The sequence below is a fragment of the Furipterus horrens genome, unplaced genomic scaffold, assembly GCF_987537825.1.
Source record: "Furipterus horrens unplaced genomic scaffold, mFurHor1.1.pri manual_scaffold_4, whole genome shotgun sequence".
Taxonomy (NCBI): Eukaryota; Metazoa; Chordata; class Mammalia; order Chiroptera; family Furipteridae; genus Furipterus; species Furipterus horrens.
The window spans coordinates 177,968,432-177,983,465 of NW_028327174.1; the positions used below are offsets into that span (position 1 = coordinate 177,968,432).

Genomic DNA, 15,034 nt, shown 5'->3' on the forward strand with positions numbered 1-15,034 from the left:
CCTCAGGTGAGGACAAAAATATATTTAATTTAAAAAATTTCAATCTGAAAAGGCTGTATGCTATATGGTTCCAAATACATGACATTCTATTAAAGACAAAACTACGAAGACAATAAAAAGATCACTGTTTGGGGGAAGAATAGGCAGTGTACAGAGAATTTAAGGTAGTGAAAATACTGTTTTATACCGTGATAGACACAAGTCATTATACACTGTCCAAACCCACAGAATGTACACCACCAAGAGTGAACCATAATGTGAGCTACGGGTAATTATGTCAATGTAAATGCATTAATTGTAACAAGTGTACGACTCTGAAAAGAGATGTCAATAATAGAGAAGGCTATGAATGTGTGTGGGGAGCGGGGTATGTAGGAAATATCTGTTCCTTCCCTTCAATTTTGCTGCAAACCCAAAACTGCTCTAAAAAAAGTCTTAATTAAAAAGAAAGTTCTTTGGCTCAACTTAAGGGCATATTCGATACCACAGGGGGAAAGAAATCAGTGAACTTAAAGACAACATACTTTTTGAAACAGACAAGAAAGGGGTTAACACACACACACACACACACACACACACACAATTTCAAAGGCCTGCAGGATAGTATCAAGTCATCTACTACACATGTAATTTCGAGTCTAGGAGGGGACAAAAACATTTTTTGAAGAAATAATGGCTGACATTTTTTCCAAACACAATAAACTATAAACCTAACAAAACACTCAGCAAGCAACAAGCTAAGAGAAACATGAAGAAAATAATGCCACAGCATAATTGAAAACTACTGAAAAAAAGTATTAAAGGAAAAATTTTTAATAGGAAAAAAGTGTGTAGAGTAAAAAAGATTACATATGGAAAAACAAAAAGAAAAAACTGACCTCACTTATCATTACACACTACATATGGTGTGAAGTGAGAGAGTATAATCTAAAGGTAGGCTGTGTTAATGAGCAAACACATAAAAACACTGAAACGACAGGCATCGGGTATATGCCCAAAGTAGATAAAATGGAACGCTAAAAATAAACTGTGAAAAAAAATGAACCAGTCACAGAATCTTACTTCCATGAAATACTACACCACAACCAAAAAGAATAACCTACTGCTTACAAATTTAGATGTCTTAGTACACTGAATGAATAAAAAGTAAATTACTTAAAATATTTCCCTTTTAAATTTATTAGTTCAGTAACATGTAAAACTAGACAATACAGTATGGATTACATACTAATCTGGCAAAACTATGAAGAAGCAGGAGTATGATAAAATTAAAAACAGTGTTACTCTAAAAGGAGATGGAAAAGTCACATGGGGGCTTCAAAAATTCTGGAAAATGTTCTATTTCTTAAATTGGATTTATGTTTTATTATTATCCTTCAGAGCTTATTCATGTTAAAAATATTCTTTTACAACCATTCAATATTTTATAAATGACAATTATTAACCTTAAAATCTTTTATTGGCTCTGGAATAGAAAGCTCTATTTGGGAAAGATATCTATGTTCGGAGATTCTTTTTTCCCTTTGTGATCTTTCCCTGTTAATTACTGTTTCCATCATTAATGGCAAGGTCCAGATCAGTGTACAGAGTATGTTATTTCTATAAAATGAGGAAAATGTAAGCATATATGTAGACATTTGTGGAGAAAGAAGATATCTGAAAGAATATTTTTAAAAACTGGGGAGGAAAAAATGGGTGGCTGAGAAAGAATGGAAGAAGACTTTTTACTGCTATCCTCCTTTTCTTCTGAATTGTTCTTTATGAACACCTATTCAAAAAAAAGGTGATTTAAAAAAAATGGCTTCAGAGGCAGCCATCTTGCTCTTGCCGCGTGCTGGTGTCAGAGGACCCTCCCAGCTTCAGATTTACCAACAGCATGAATCAAGAAAAGTTAGCCAAACTTCAGGCTCAGGTCCGGATATGGGGCAAGGGTACAGCTCGCAGAAAGAAGGTGGTGGTGCATAGAACAGCTACAGCCGATGACAAAAACTTCAGAGTTCTCTAAAAAAACTGGCTGTGAATAATATAGCTGGTATTGAAGAGGTAAACATGATTAAAGATGATGGAACAGTTATTCATTTCAACAATCCCAAAGGCCAAGCTTCCCTTTCCGCTAACACCTTTGCAATTACCGGTCATGCAGAAGCCAAACCAATCACAGAAATGCTTCCTGGAATACTAAGTCAGCTTGGTGCTGACAGTTTAACAAGTCTTAGGAAGTTAGCTGAACAGTTCCCTTGGCAAGTGTTGGATAGCAAAGCACCAAAACCAGAAGACATTGATGAAGAGGACGATGATGTTCCAGATCTCGTAGAAAATTTTGATGAGGCATCAAAGAATGAAGCTAACTAAAATTTTTTCTGTTTTTTGGAAGCTGGCATGGACTAGATTTAACATCAGCTATGTGGTTCCAAAGTTTTACAGACATGAAGAACATCAACTGTTACTAGTTCAGTAATATAAATATTTTGTATATTAAAAAAAAAAAAAATAGCTTCAGCCTAGGCAGATAAAACTACAACTAAGAAATCCCACTCTACGAATTAATAACTTATTCAAATAATGTAATTTAAAAAATAAGTCTTCACACTAAGGGTGTCAAAAACTATATATATATTTCTAATGTGTACTTTCAAATGAAAAGCTTAAATATAACAGTTTATCCAAAAGGAAATTGAAATCTTCAGTAAGAATTTCAAAACCACAATGAAACTTTCTGATTTTTCCTAATTTATGCCTTAACATTTCAGAGAGAGCAACCCTGAAGTTTAGTACATGTCCTTGACAAATGTTCACTTCAGAAATATAACATCACATTCTCATGACAACTGTCTCTTGGCTTTACACAAATGATGTGCTTATGAAAAATTTAAACGACCAGATAAAGGTTATGTGAGTTGTCCAGGTTACCAAACTAGACATTGGCAAATCAATGCTTGGAATCTGGGCCCACTAATCCCCATACAATGCTTTCTCTAATACATCATGATAGCTTAAGTACATTTAGAAACAGTGTATCCTTTAAAACAACTATTCTTACTACTTCTGGCACACCCAAACTTCCCTATCTAGTATTTAAGGCCTTAACTTAAGTCTACCTTTCTTAGTTCTCTTCATTTACCATGGAATAAGATAAACTTTTAGATATTAAATAATTAGGTTGGTTACCCAATTCATTATTTCTTCTCACTTTCTAAAATCCAGTATTTTTGGAGAACTTACATATAAACAAAGTACCAGGCACTGGGGCAACAAAGAGAAGATAAATGGCCCTGGCTGGTGTGGCGCAGTGGATAAAGAGAAGATAAATGTCATTGGTATGACTCAAGTATTGTGATCAGTCAAAGCCATGAGAAAAGTGATTTAAATATCTACCAAAGGTATAACCCTAAGATATGGGAAGAACATGAGGAGTATTCAGAACAGAATGGAAGAAGTAAATAGATCCGCTGAATACCATCAATAGGTATTGCAATAAAATGGAAGTAGGTTGTAACTGGAACACTGACAAAAAGGTTTAAAACACAGAGCTGGCCTGGCAATTAGGAGTTATAAGGAAAGAATACTGTCAAGCATCCTGGCCAGAGGCCTTCTTAATCATAAAAATAAAATTAGCTAGCAGAGAAGACAACCTCAGAATTTGCAAGAAAGGCTGAAACCAAAATAATTTGCGGATGAAATAATTACATTCTTACTAAGCAAGTACCTTTCAATGCAAGGAAAGAAACTGAAGAAATGAGAATAGAAACTAATTACTATAGAAATGTTTCAGAGAATCAAATACTTAGTATTAACATTTATGATGTTTTAGTATATTTAATTTACATATCTGTAACATATAAGACAATTTTTTGCCCATTAGGGTAAAAGATCAGCCTTATAATTCCAATTTAAAACATGTCAGTAATTAATTTAAACTAGTGATTTTAATGCAAATTTCACTACAATAGTACCAAAACTTAAAATATTAAATTTATCATATTTAATTTTATTAGATATTTAAGATTTAACGTTTGTGAAGGTTTGTCAAAAACTGAACTACATGACAAATAGTGACTATATTAGAAGTTAAACAGTTTAAATTTTTAATTATTTGTAAACATAATAAAATATAATCATAATATATTTTTATGACTGCTTAAACTTACTATATTTATCAAAAAATATTGGTAAGCTGAACAGTAAAGCTTGAGGAAAAATTAGGGCTTTAAATTTAACTTCAGTAAACTACATATTAAGTCAAAACCAAAGCAACTGCTCAATAATCTTTTTTGTTTAAAAAAAACCACCTTCAAGGATACCAAATCCTTCTTACACCTTACTCATCCAATCTGCCCTGTGCTAGATAAAAGAAAATAAATTTGTCTCTATCATTCAAATTGCTAATTCATTTTTTTCTAGTGGCATAACTTACAATGGAATACACTCCTCTTAGAAACATACAATCTCCTAGCCATGATCATAAACCCTTTCAGAAAATGGATCAGGTTAGAGAATATCTCATATAAGGTAATCCTAATATATACTAACCATTGGTGATTGATGAACTGAATTTTAATAGCCAGAAATTTCTTTTTAAATGCACCATTACCTCTGTCACATCCCAATGGTGTAAAAACTGATCCAAGTCTGTAAGATAAAGAAGCACAGGGGAAAGCTGTGTCTGGATGACATGAGGAACTCCTCGAAGGCTCTGAAGCCAAGTCAACTCCTCTTTTGAAAACCCTAATTTGGGTACAAACAAAATAAAATTAAAAACACAAATTACAAAGCAAGTGACATTCTTTATTTAGAGACACGTACCTTTAAGTTAAATTCTTCTTTAAGCTACCCTGTTTTCTCTGAAATTCTGCATCTCATGTAATATTTTTAACAATGAATAGCTAGTAATGGAGGCAGTAAAAACCACATAATTATGTACACAAATGTGTGTTCTGACCAAATCTATAATACAGCGAGAAAATGGGTTTTACCCCTAAAGACATAACCTTTCCAAATAATGGTAAGTTTAAAAAGCAAATGAACAAGTAAAAATAATATACTCCATACATAAACTAAACTCTGTATTCTCTTACATAATAGCCCTCTCAAATTACTATCTTGATTCTCTTACCACCCTATTACACTTGGCCTGACCTACACAGACACCTTGCCAGAGTCCCTCCTGAAAGACAGCTCTCAGGATGATCAGAATACCGGCAAGGTAGTCCCTCTGAGCCTAGTTCTCTGCTTTGATGCTCAGATCACTATATTTTCATTAACATAGCTTAAAGAAGCATCATCATCTAGTTTGACAGCCACATCACATTACTGACTCCTAATGAGCTTTCTAAAACCACTAAACCTTTTGACAGGTACTAAGACATATAGTCCCCACCTCCATCTCAAATGTACACACCCAAAACTATCAAATAAAATGTAGGAGTCTACATTTACTTTTCATATAAAATTTATCTTGCTAGATTCAGCTCATTATCAGAATCTGTGAAATTCTCTTTGGATTCTGACCTAACATAGTAATTTTAAGTCTCCTAATTGCAAGTCTTCAAAAAATGGTGAAGAATTTCATCTTCATCACCCAAGTATAAAACTGAAATATTGAATAAGTACAATCATTTAAACAATAGTAATAAGTATATTATATACATTTTATACATCTAACTGATGATGACATTTCTAGATTCATTTTTACTGATTTTACTTTGAGGGCAAATGAAATGCAGAAAACAGCTAATCAAAATCTGATGCTCTTCCTAGCAAGCTGGACATTTTAAACATGTTTCAAATACACGTTCTGTTCATCAATTTATAAAGGTATACAGTGGGGCTTTCTCTGGCTCTCTGAGTAAGAGTCAGGTATGTCCAAGTCACTGTAAACAAAGATAGAAAGCTGAGCAATAAGACAAAGAAGTAAAAAAACAAACAAACAAACAAACAAAAATGACATTCAGGTAATTCCCAAGTTTTTGGTATTCAATACTTGTACTAGGAGAGATTTAAAGATGAATCATGTGTCTACCCGCCTAAAGAGCTGGACGATATAGGGTACAAATATTCCTTCAAAGATTTCCACTTATTAACCAACAAAAATCATTCTAAGATAGTTTACTTATCATCCTCAAAACTTAGAACCAAACATATAAAACAGTACATTTCAGGATTATCTTCATACTAGTTTTTTTCTTTTCCTTAACTTGGCAGGTGAATGTGGTTACCTGTAAGTGTTGAAAATAAGAAGCTGAAATAATCCGAATCACTCATCAAACAGTCTTTAACTGAATACTTCCATCCAGAAAATGATGACCTATAATAAACAATGGGAGAACTATTACCAGAAGTGACCAACTTGAAGACTCAAGAATATTAACACAGTATATAACCATTTTTAAAAAATTGAAAACAAGTCTGATTTAGTAGCTTAAACAAAACATATAGTATGTATTAACTTTAAATGTAAAGGCTTGACATGATATGAAAATTTTAACTTCTATTTATATTTACATAAAGTTTCATTAAAAAGCATAATTGGTCCACATAGTATATGGTATAACTTAGAAAATTTCCACACAATTTGAAAAATCATACTCTACGGAGCTAAGATTAAGTTTTGTTTTTCAGTAGTTTCAGCTACTCTATATTTACTTGATTTTTATGAAGTCTTATCTTGCTTACTTTAAACAAGCTCCAGCTTTCTACATAAGCCAAAGTACCTTAGACTTACTCCCATTTACAGTCACTCTAAGATTACATGGTCCTATACTTTGCAAAGCTGTAACTAGTTCTACTTAACAATAGTGCAACTAAGAATTGGAAGGGGTCTCAAGAGAATAGCTAAAGCAGCCTCTCATTAGATGAGGTTTATCTGGTTCCTGCAACAAGTTCAGTTTCCAGTGACTCCTTTAAAAATTATCAACATACAGTACAGCTAAAAAGGAACAGAGCAAATGTCAACCAGGAATAATAGCAAAAGGCTGAGAATGATCAGACCCAGTAAGCTAAGACTACAAATTTTATCACCAATATCAATTGAAAGCACTTAACTTTTTGTTTTACTATCAATTGTATTTAACCCAGTGAAACCAGGACTCAACTGTGCCATCCAGTGGCTAAAAGGGGTACAAATCCATTTAGGAATCTATTTTGGACAAATGACAATAGATCATGCTGTCCTTAAAACTATGATGCCCATATATATATTGTGCAAGCCAGACCACTTCTGAGAGTAAATGGATACTATTGATGATTATGTTGGGACAAAAGAAAGAAACTGGAAGTACTCCTTGAAGACCAGATCATATATTCATCCTACTTAAAACCAAGCCAAGGTGCTTAGTCCAAGGATTTCTCCCTCTTCTTAAAGAGATTTTTACCTAACATTTATGTATTATGTTCCCCAATCCAGCTGTAAATAAACTAGGGGTGAGAACAGGACTGAGCAGAGGCCAGTGTAACAACACAAGTATCTTGCTATGAGGGAGAAGTCCAACTCTAAACTCTCTAAACAGGCGGGGGAAAAGGTAGCAGCAGTAACTCTCAAGTATGCTTTTTAATGTAACAGACAAAAAAGTCAGAAATGATTAAAGGAATATTTCAGGAAAATTAACCTGGCAACAGTGCACAAAATAGGTGGGATTGAGAAGTAAGATTATTATAATAGTATAGGTAAGAGATCATGAAAACATTGTCTAGTTATATTATAGTCATGCTGGAAAAACTAAGCATTATTCTTAAATTCTAAATCTAGTAAAACTTGTAAGGTGATAATGCCACTGGCCTGAGAAAGTTGAAATGTCCTAATTTTGTATTATTTTTTAAAAGATTAGTTTGGGAACAAGACATCAACAGAGAGAGAGAAGTATAGTAATAGATGATGCAAATACTAAGAGGCAAAATTTAACTTTGTTGGACTTTTAATTACAAAGACAATAAACTTTTCATTTAGTTATTGTGAACCCCTATTATCATGATCTGTAAATTAATATATTTTCTCAACAATAACCACAAATCTTCACAAAAGAACTTTTGAAAACATCTTTGACAAAAGGTAAGCATAAGCATAACTGATATTTATAAAAATAATGAACCTCTGAAAGAGAATCAATTTCAAAGGGAAGTATTCAAAAGGGTGATTTTAACTGAATGTTAAAACAGATCCTCCATTGGTTATATCAAAGGAACAGAGTGCCCTCTACTGGAAGTTAATAAACAAAATCACTTAAATGAAAGAAAAGAGTAACATTTAATTTTTTTTGCGGCCTAGCATTAAATAATTGCTTACACTAGACAAAGAACAGGGATTTTTTAATTTCTAACAAAGATAAACAAGAGAAACTAATGAATGCCTAAAGTACTTAAAAATAAGACCAAGGCTCTCTCTAATGTACAAACACACAAAGAAATAAGCCTTGAATTTTCACATATAAACATGTTGCAAATGGCTCTCTTCTGCTAAAAGGTTATCATCAGTTATGCACCAACTTTGGGTAACTGGATTCAAATATGTCCTACACTGGTATGAAAAGACTGGCAAACAAAGATCAAGAGAGCTTACTAGTAAAGTGAGCCACTAACTATTAAACTGGGGCAGGGAATCTACACAAAAAGCCCCACAGAAGCTGGTCATTAAAATTTACTGTAGCTACAGCCTAGATTTCAATTTCTGCCTCAAACCACATCAGACCCTATGAGTCACGATCAGCAATAAATATCGCTGAATACTAAAATACTGTACCTGATGATACAAACATAAGGCATTTAAGGATTCTTTGGGACACACACATTATGACACATTAATTATAAAACCTTTCAAAGTAAAATGGTAAAGCCACTGTGAAAAACAGCATGGCAGATTCTTGAAAAACTAAACAATTACCATATGATCCAACAATTCCACTTCTGGGTATATAGCCAAAAGAATTAAAAGGACTAAAACAGGATCTTCAATCAGTGTTTATAGCAGCATTACTCACAACAGCCAAAAAAGGTAGAAACAACCAGGTATCCACCAAAAGATTAAGAGATAAATAAAACATACAATAGTATATACATATGATGGAGCATTACGCAGCCTTAAGAAGGAAATTATGACACACGCTACATATAACACGGGTGAAACTTGAAGAGTTACACTGAGTGAAATGAGAAAGACACAAAATGGCAAAAGATCTTTTATGATTCCACTTACATGAGATACCCGGAATAATCAAAATCATGAAGACAGAACGGTGATTACCAGTGGCAGGATGGGCAGTGATTGAGGAGTTACTATACAATGAGTACAGAGTTTCAGTTTAGGATGATGTGAAAGTTCTGGAGACGGACAGTGGTGCTGTTTATACAACAAGCTCAATGTACTTAATACCACTGTACAGTTTTATTGATACAGTTAAAACTGTTATACATATTTTAACATATACACACACAGATTTCAAGTGATTTCTTATCTTAATACACACTTATCTCACCAGCTACATTAAATTCTGAGCTCCCTGAAAGGAAGATCTGTATCACAATTCCGTAACACCTTAAGTTTATTTTTTAATTTATTTTTTAGAGAGGGGAAGGGAGGGAGCAAGAGTTGGGAGGGAAACATCAATGCATGGTTGCCTTTCACACACTCTCAACTGGGGACCCGGCCTGCAACCCAGGCATGTGCCCTGACTGGGAATCGAATCGGAGACCGTTTGGTTCACAGGCCAGCACTCAATCCACTGGGCCACCCCAGCCAGGGCAACACCAGAAGTTTTAACGCATTGCGTACTGGGGAATTTAAATGCCTTTTAGAAGTGACGAGAATTCTCGCCACCCGTACGCAAAGTGTTAAGCATAGTACTTTCACTTGCCATTGAATCCCTACTATAAGCTTTTGGTAATTTCAACCCTTATTCCAATCTATATATAGAAATCACTAAACAATTAACTTGAAACAATCTTACTCTAGTAAACTTTATCTAGCAATAGTTTTCATTGTTGCATTAAGAACAAATGAAGGTAGTAGCAAGGTGTGATTCTGAAAGCCTAACCTGCATCACAAATTGCAAGTTGAAGGGATAGAGGGATATACATTTTATACACTTAAAATACAGCTCACTTGAGCATGCTACCTCATGTGCAGTATCCCGATAAGCATGGCAGCCAAACTTGAACTGAGTCTTCCCATAATACAGCACCGACTTAACCGATAAAGCAGATCAGCAGGCAGACTAGGTAGAAAATATATAAGCTGGACCAAACACTGCTGAGACTCTGCTGGGAGAACCACCACAGTGCCTTCTTGTGGATCTAGTGGGATAGACGGACACATTAAATTCAACTATAAAAAAGTATACAAAGCAGAGATTAAATTAATAAGGCAAACTGTGATTATTTTCAGTATTATGCTGAATTTCATCGTATAAATTACATGAAACAGTTTTGATCATAAAACATGTATGTATGGCTTAAGCTATTTTAAAAAATAAAACACTGAGTATAATCATTACTTATTTAAAGATACATTCATTGGGTTGGCCAAGAAGTATGGTTTTTTCCCATAAAGTAAGACCCATTTTTCATTTTTACCAATAACTTTAAACATCTTCCAAAGCATAACAGAGCCCCACAGCAAAGAATTATTTGGCCAAAATGTCAATAGTACCAAGAACCTCTGCAAAACCAATTTTGACATGTTTGATTAGTTACAGCACCTTCTCTATACACTGCACAAAACTTTTTTTGCATTTCAGTTGCATTACCTTTCCTGAAATAATAAAGCATTAATACACCAAAAATGTTGTGTATCTTCTTCCATCTTCAATATTAAAATGGCTACAAAGATTCACCAATTTTGATGTTTTATAAAATGCACACTGATATGACAGCTGTCACAGTACAATCTAACAAAACTGTTTCAAATGGAATTAAAGACAACTACGCGCTACTAGAGCCATCATATGGAAAAAACTAAATGAACTTTTTAGCCAACCCAATATTTAACAACAGTAATAATCTCATAACATCCAAATTGTCTTGTCTGAAATAAGAACTTTCATGGAGGTAAAGGGGTTAGACACGAAGCAAAACAGTAAAAAACAAGCACTTTTGCTAAACAGTGACAATTACAGTATCAACCTATAGCAAAAGACCTGTTTGTGTATGTACACACACATATACACACGTGCGTGCATACATACACCTACATATAAGCAATACTGAAAATATTTTAAAATATACCCACAAAAGGTGGAAGCAAACCAAATGTCCATCACTTAATGAATGGAAAAATATAAGTGGTATAGCCATTAAATGAAATACTACTTAGGAATAAAGAAATAAAATACTGATATATGCTTCAATATGGATGAATCCTGAAAACACTGTTAAGTGAAAGAAGCCAGACTCAAAAGGCCCCATATTGCATAATTCTATTTATAAGAAATGTCCAGAATAAGAAAATCAAGAGACAGAAATAGATAAATGGTTGCCAGGAGCTGGGAAAAGCGAGAATGGGGAGGGTCTGGCCAATGGGTAATTTCTTTCGGGGATAATAAAAATATTCTGGATTTAGTGATAATGATTGCACAACCTTGGGAATGTGTTTTTTAAAATTACTGACTTGAATATTATAATATAGCAAATTCTATGGCATGTGAATTATATCTCAATTTGCTTAAAATATGACAGTTCCAGGGATGAATCAAAGTATTAACATATGGAAGTCATATAAGATATCCATTATGATTTAATAAGTAATTTCCTATGAAAGCTTCAAAGGAATATTTTTTTAAATACCTGATCAGTTTTGAGTTTGTGAATAGCATGTGGTTAAAAAGACAATTTAAGAATGCAAGAAGCACCTACTGTTAATCCTCTAAAACTATTCTAATAAAGAATACTTACTACTGAAAATGAATTTATCATTTGGTGGTGAATCTTTTGGTAATTTAATCATGGCATAACTTATTTATAATTTAAAGAAAACCTGAACAGCTTCCCTTGGAAACTCCTTTTCTAAATCAGAGTATACCAATGATTACCTCTACAGTTAAGCAAACTCTTACCATAGATTCGAAGAGCAGTAGCTTGTAAACTTTTTAGTAATTCTTTATTTGCTCGTGCTGCAGCAGTTTGGATGATATCAATAAGCTGTGTTGAGAGCTCAGGGTTTCGGGAGCCAAGATGAGCGAGTTGCAACGGTAAACCAGCCAGCCAACGGGATAACACTTTACTACGATATCTAAGAAAGGCCGAGGAAGAACCAAATAAAATATAATTTGGAAGACAAGAATAAATTTAAACAAAAAAAATTTTAATTTAAATACAAGACCATAAAATGACAAATAATGTACCAATAACACACATTTATTCACTTAAAACTTGTGAGGGCCTGTGATGGCCAGCATCATTTATTTAGCTGTAGCATTTTCTAGGTTTTACCTACCAAGTTTGGGGGGCTAAATTATATTTTTATCTTAAAAGACACAGACACTGCTAAACTCCTTATGTACTATTTGTCCTAATCAGTATCAATTATGCCCTATATTAACTTATTGATGCTCTGAACTTGTGTTATTTTAGTTCTCTTTAGTATACTTGCTAAAGCTCTAAAGTCTCTATACTTGGGTAACAACAATCGCTTTTGCTGTCCCCCAAGAACTTAATGATTTTAAGTATGACCTTTGTCATCACAGACCTGAATTTACAATCTCAGCTACTTCTATTACCCATTATTTGGATCACACCCACCAACTTATCTAACCTACGCTTGTCTCCTTCTGTAAAATGAGAGTAACACTATCTACTCTTTATAGTAGTACTATGAGAATTACTCAGAAAAATTATGAAAAGCATCTGACTTATAGTGAAGACTCAAATATATCCAAGCAAATCATCTCTTTCTGTCCTAAATAAACCTCAAACTCACCCTATAAAAAAAATTTCCTTAGTAATACTCTTGTGTTGTCTGTCTCACATGATAGCACCAAACTAAGCCAGAAACTCTCTCAGCTCTACTGCCCTCATTCTCATGCCATATGCCACAGTATGTCAGTAAGCACTAATGGTCACTAGTGGTTCCATTTCCATGATTTTAATGGGAAGCAAAAGAAAAGGCTGAGGCTGCTGTACATTGTTCCAACTATCCTTCAGCTCTAAGTAGACAAGTGGAAATATAGGCGCAAAGAGGCTTTTAACTGCTCAGTTACGTGTATAAAGATTACTGGTACTATTATGTATGCTTCTCATAAAACTTTATCTTTTCTCAAATGTAACCATCTAGGATAAAAAAAAAAGAATGATCTTCTCCAGAAATTTAAACACCCTATCAAATTAAAGACTACAAAATAACTCGGTGAAAAAAAAGGCAATATAAATTAAACTTTACCTGAATCTGCAAGACCTCAATTCTTCTTTCTGATAGATTTTACTGAAAAATTTCAGTAACAAAGTCCGAACTGGAAGGATAAGGCCTCTCTGCTGATACAATGTATAAACTGCCTTGATGAGAGACTCTGTAGCCTCTAAAAACAGAGAAAAAAACAACTATATATAAATCAAAAATACTTCATCATCAGCCCCCAAATTCCTCTAAAAACACAGAGGTAGTTTGCTTTGTTCCTACAACAAAGCAGATCTTACCCACAAACTAATGACTATCATCAAAGTCCTAGAGCAATGGTCTGATTAATATAAAAGTCAAACCAACCACATTACAGTATACATTTTCCTAAGGGACAACAAATTTAAGTAGGGATAACAAAAACCAGGATATCAGAAAGGTGAATAAGATGAAAAACAAACAGGAAAGCTTTGTTACTGAATGAGAAAAAATAGTAAGCCACACTAAAAACTGACAATGTGATGTAACTGCAATCTAGAAGAAATGTAGGATTCAGTCTGTAAGGATAAAAGGAAAAGGCGTTCAAATTCTAGTCAAACTAGATCAGAAGAGGGTTTTCTTCACCATTAGGCCTGATGGCATTTCCTCTTAATAATATTACCCCTTTTTACACCAATTCTGTAATCTACTAGAAATCTTGTCAATTTGCTCCAGAAAGGAACCTATCCATTGAGAAGGATGCACTGAGCTATAAACAATTTGTGTTCAAGTAGACAGTCCTTTATAATTATGCTAGATACCTTTTATAACTCAAATGTAATTAACTTGACTACCTGTAATGTTTAAGTTACCAATTCAAAGCTAGACCCTAAATAGCATGCATAAGAGCTCCTCTCTTAAATAAGATAAAGCAGCATCACCTACCTCTGTTTGGTTGTATCTGCATTAACCTCCACGATACCCCAAGCAATCTGTTCAGCTGCTTGCTATTTAGCCTAGAGCCATCTTCAAGGGTCTCTGTCACAAATTTTCTTATTGTTTCTATCCAATTGGAATCCTTCTGCAAAGTTGAGGCATTTGCCAGGGAGACCATGATATCAGACAGGGTTAAATTCAGTAAGAGATGGTCTACATTATTGGAGAGAATCGTGCAATGCTTGATGCTAAAAACAAAGACAAACACATCTATAAAGTGTGGCATCTACTGTATCTACTTTACTTAAAATACTCAAAGTAATCTATCAATGAGCCAAAAAATATTTCCTTCTAAAAAAAATGGCAAAGAAGATAGGTATGAAGGCAAGGTTTAAGACATTTTTTTGTAAATAAACCATTCATTACAGCATGAGGATTGCTAAGAAGTCATGAATTATACTGTATACTATACTATACTCAGTTCATACCCAAGTTGTTATTAACACAAAAAGTAAAGGATCCTGTAACACTGCTTGGTAATCTTAGAAGTATTTGGAGATAAGAAGACTTGAAAACCCCAATACACAAAGTATTTTGTTTTTTTTTTAAAGCAGATACTTATAATTGATGGAGCTCACAACAGACCTTGACTCTGCTTCTAATTAATCATGACTTAATAGAATCACTAATTTATCCTGGCCAGTTTCCTTATGTGTGAAATACATAAGGAGAGAGACTGGTCCAGATAATGCACTGTTCTAAAGTGACTTGATTTTATAATTCACATATAAAAAATCCATTTTT

At 33.7% G+C, this 15,034-nt stretch overlaps 1 protein-coding gene and 1 pseudogene across 1 annotated transcript in view; one reads left to right on the forward strand and one right to left on the reverse strand.

Annotated features, from left to right (window-relative positions):
- The window catches only part of TEX10 (testis expressed 10), a 41,249-nt gene that overhangs the window by 8,021 nt on the left and 18,194 nt on the right, over positions 1-15,034 (reverse strand). The window contains exons 6-11 of the mRNA XM_090274493.1: positions 14,240-14,478; positions 13,361-13,496; positions 12,039-12,214; positions 10,104-10,281; positions 6,216-6,304; positions 4,592-4,725 (exon numbers count right to left, since the gene is read on the reverse strand). Coding sequence (XP_090130619.1) covers positions 4,592-4,725; positions 6,216-6,304; positions 10,104-10,281; positions 12,039-12,214; positions 13,361-13,496; positions 14,240-14,478 — 952 coding nt within the window. The remainder of the gene's footprint in view (positions 1-4,591; positions 4,726-6,215; positions 6,305-10,103; positions 10,282-12,038; positions 12,215-13,360; positions 13,497-14,239; positions 14,479-15,034) is intronic.
- On the forward strand, positions 1,811-2,427 carry LOC150013454 (transcription factor BTF3 homolog 4 pseudogene; annotated as a pseudogene).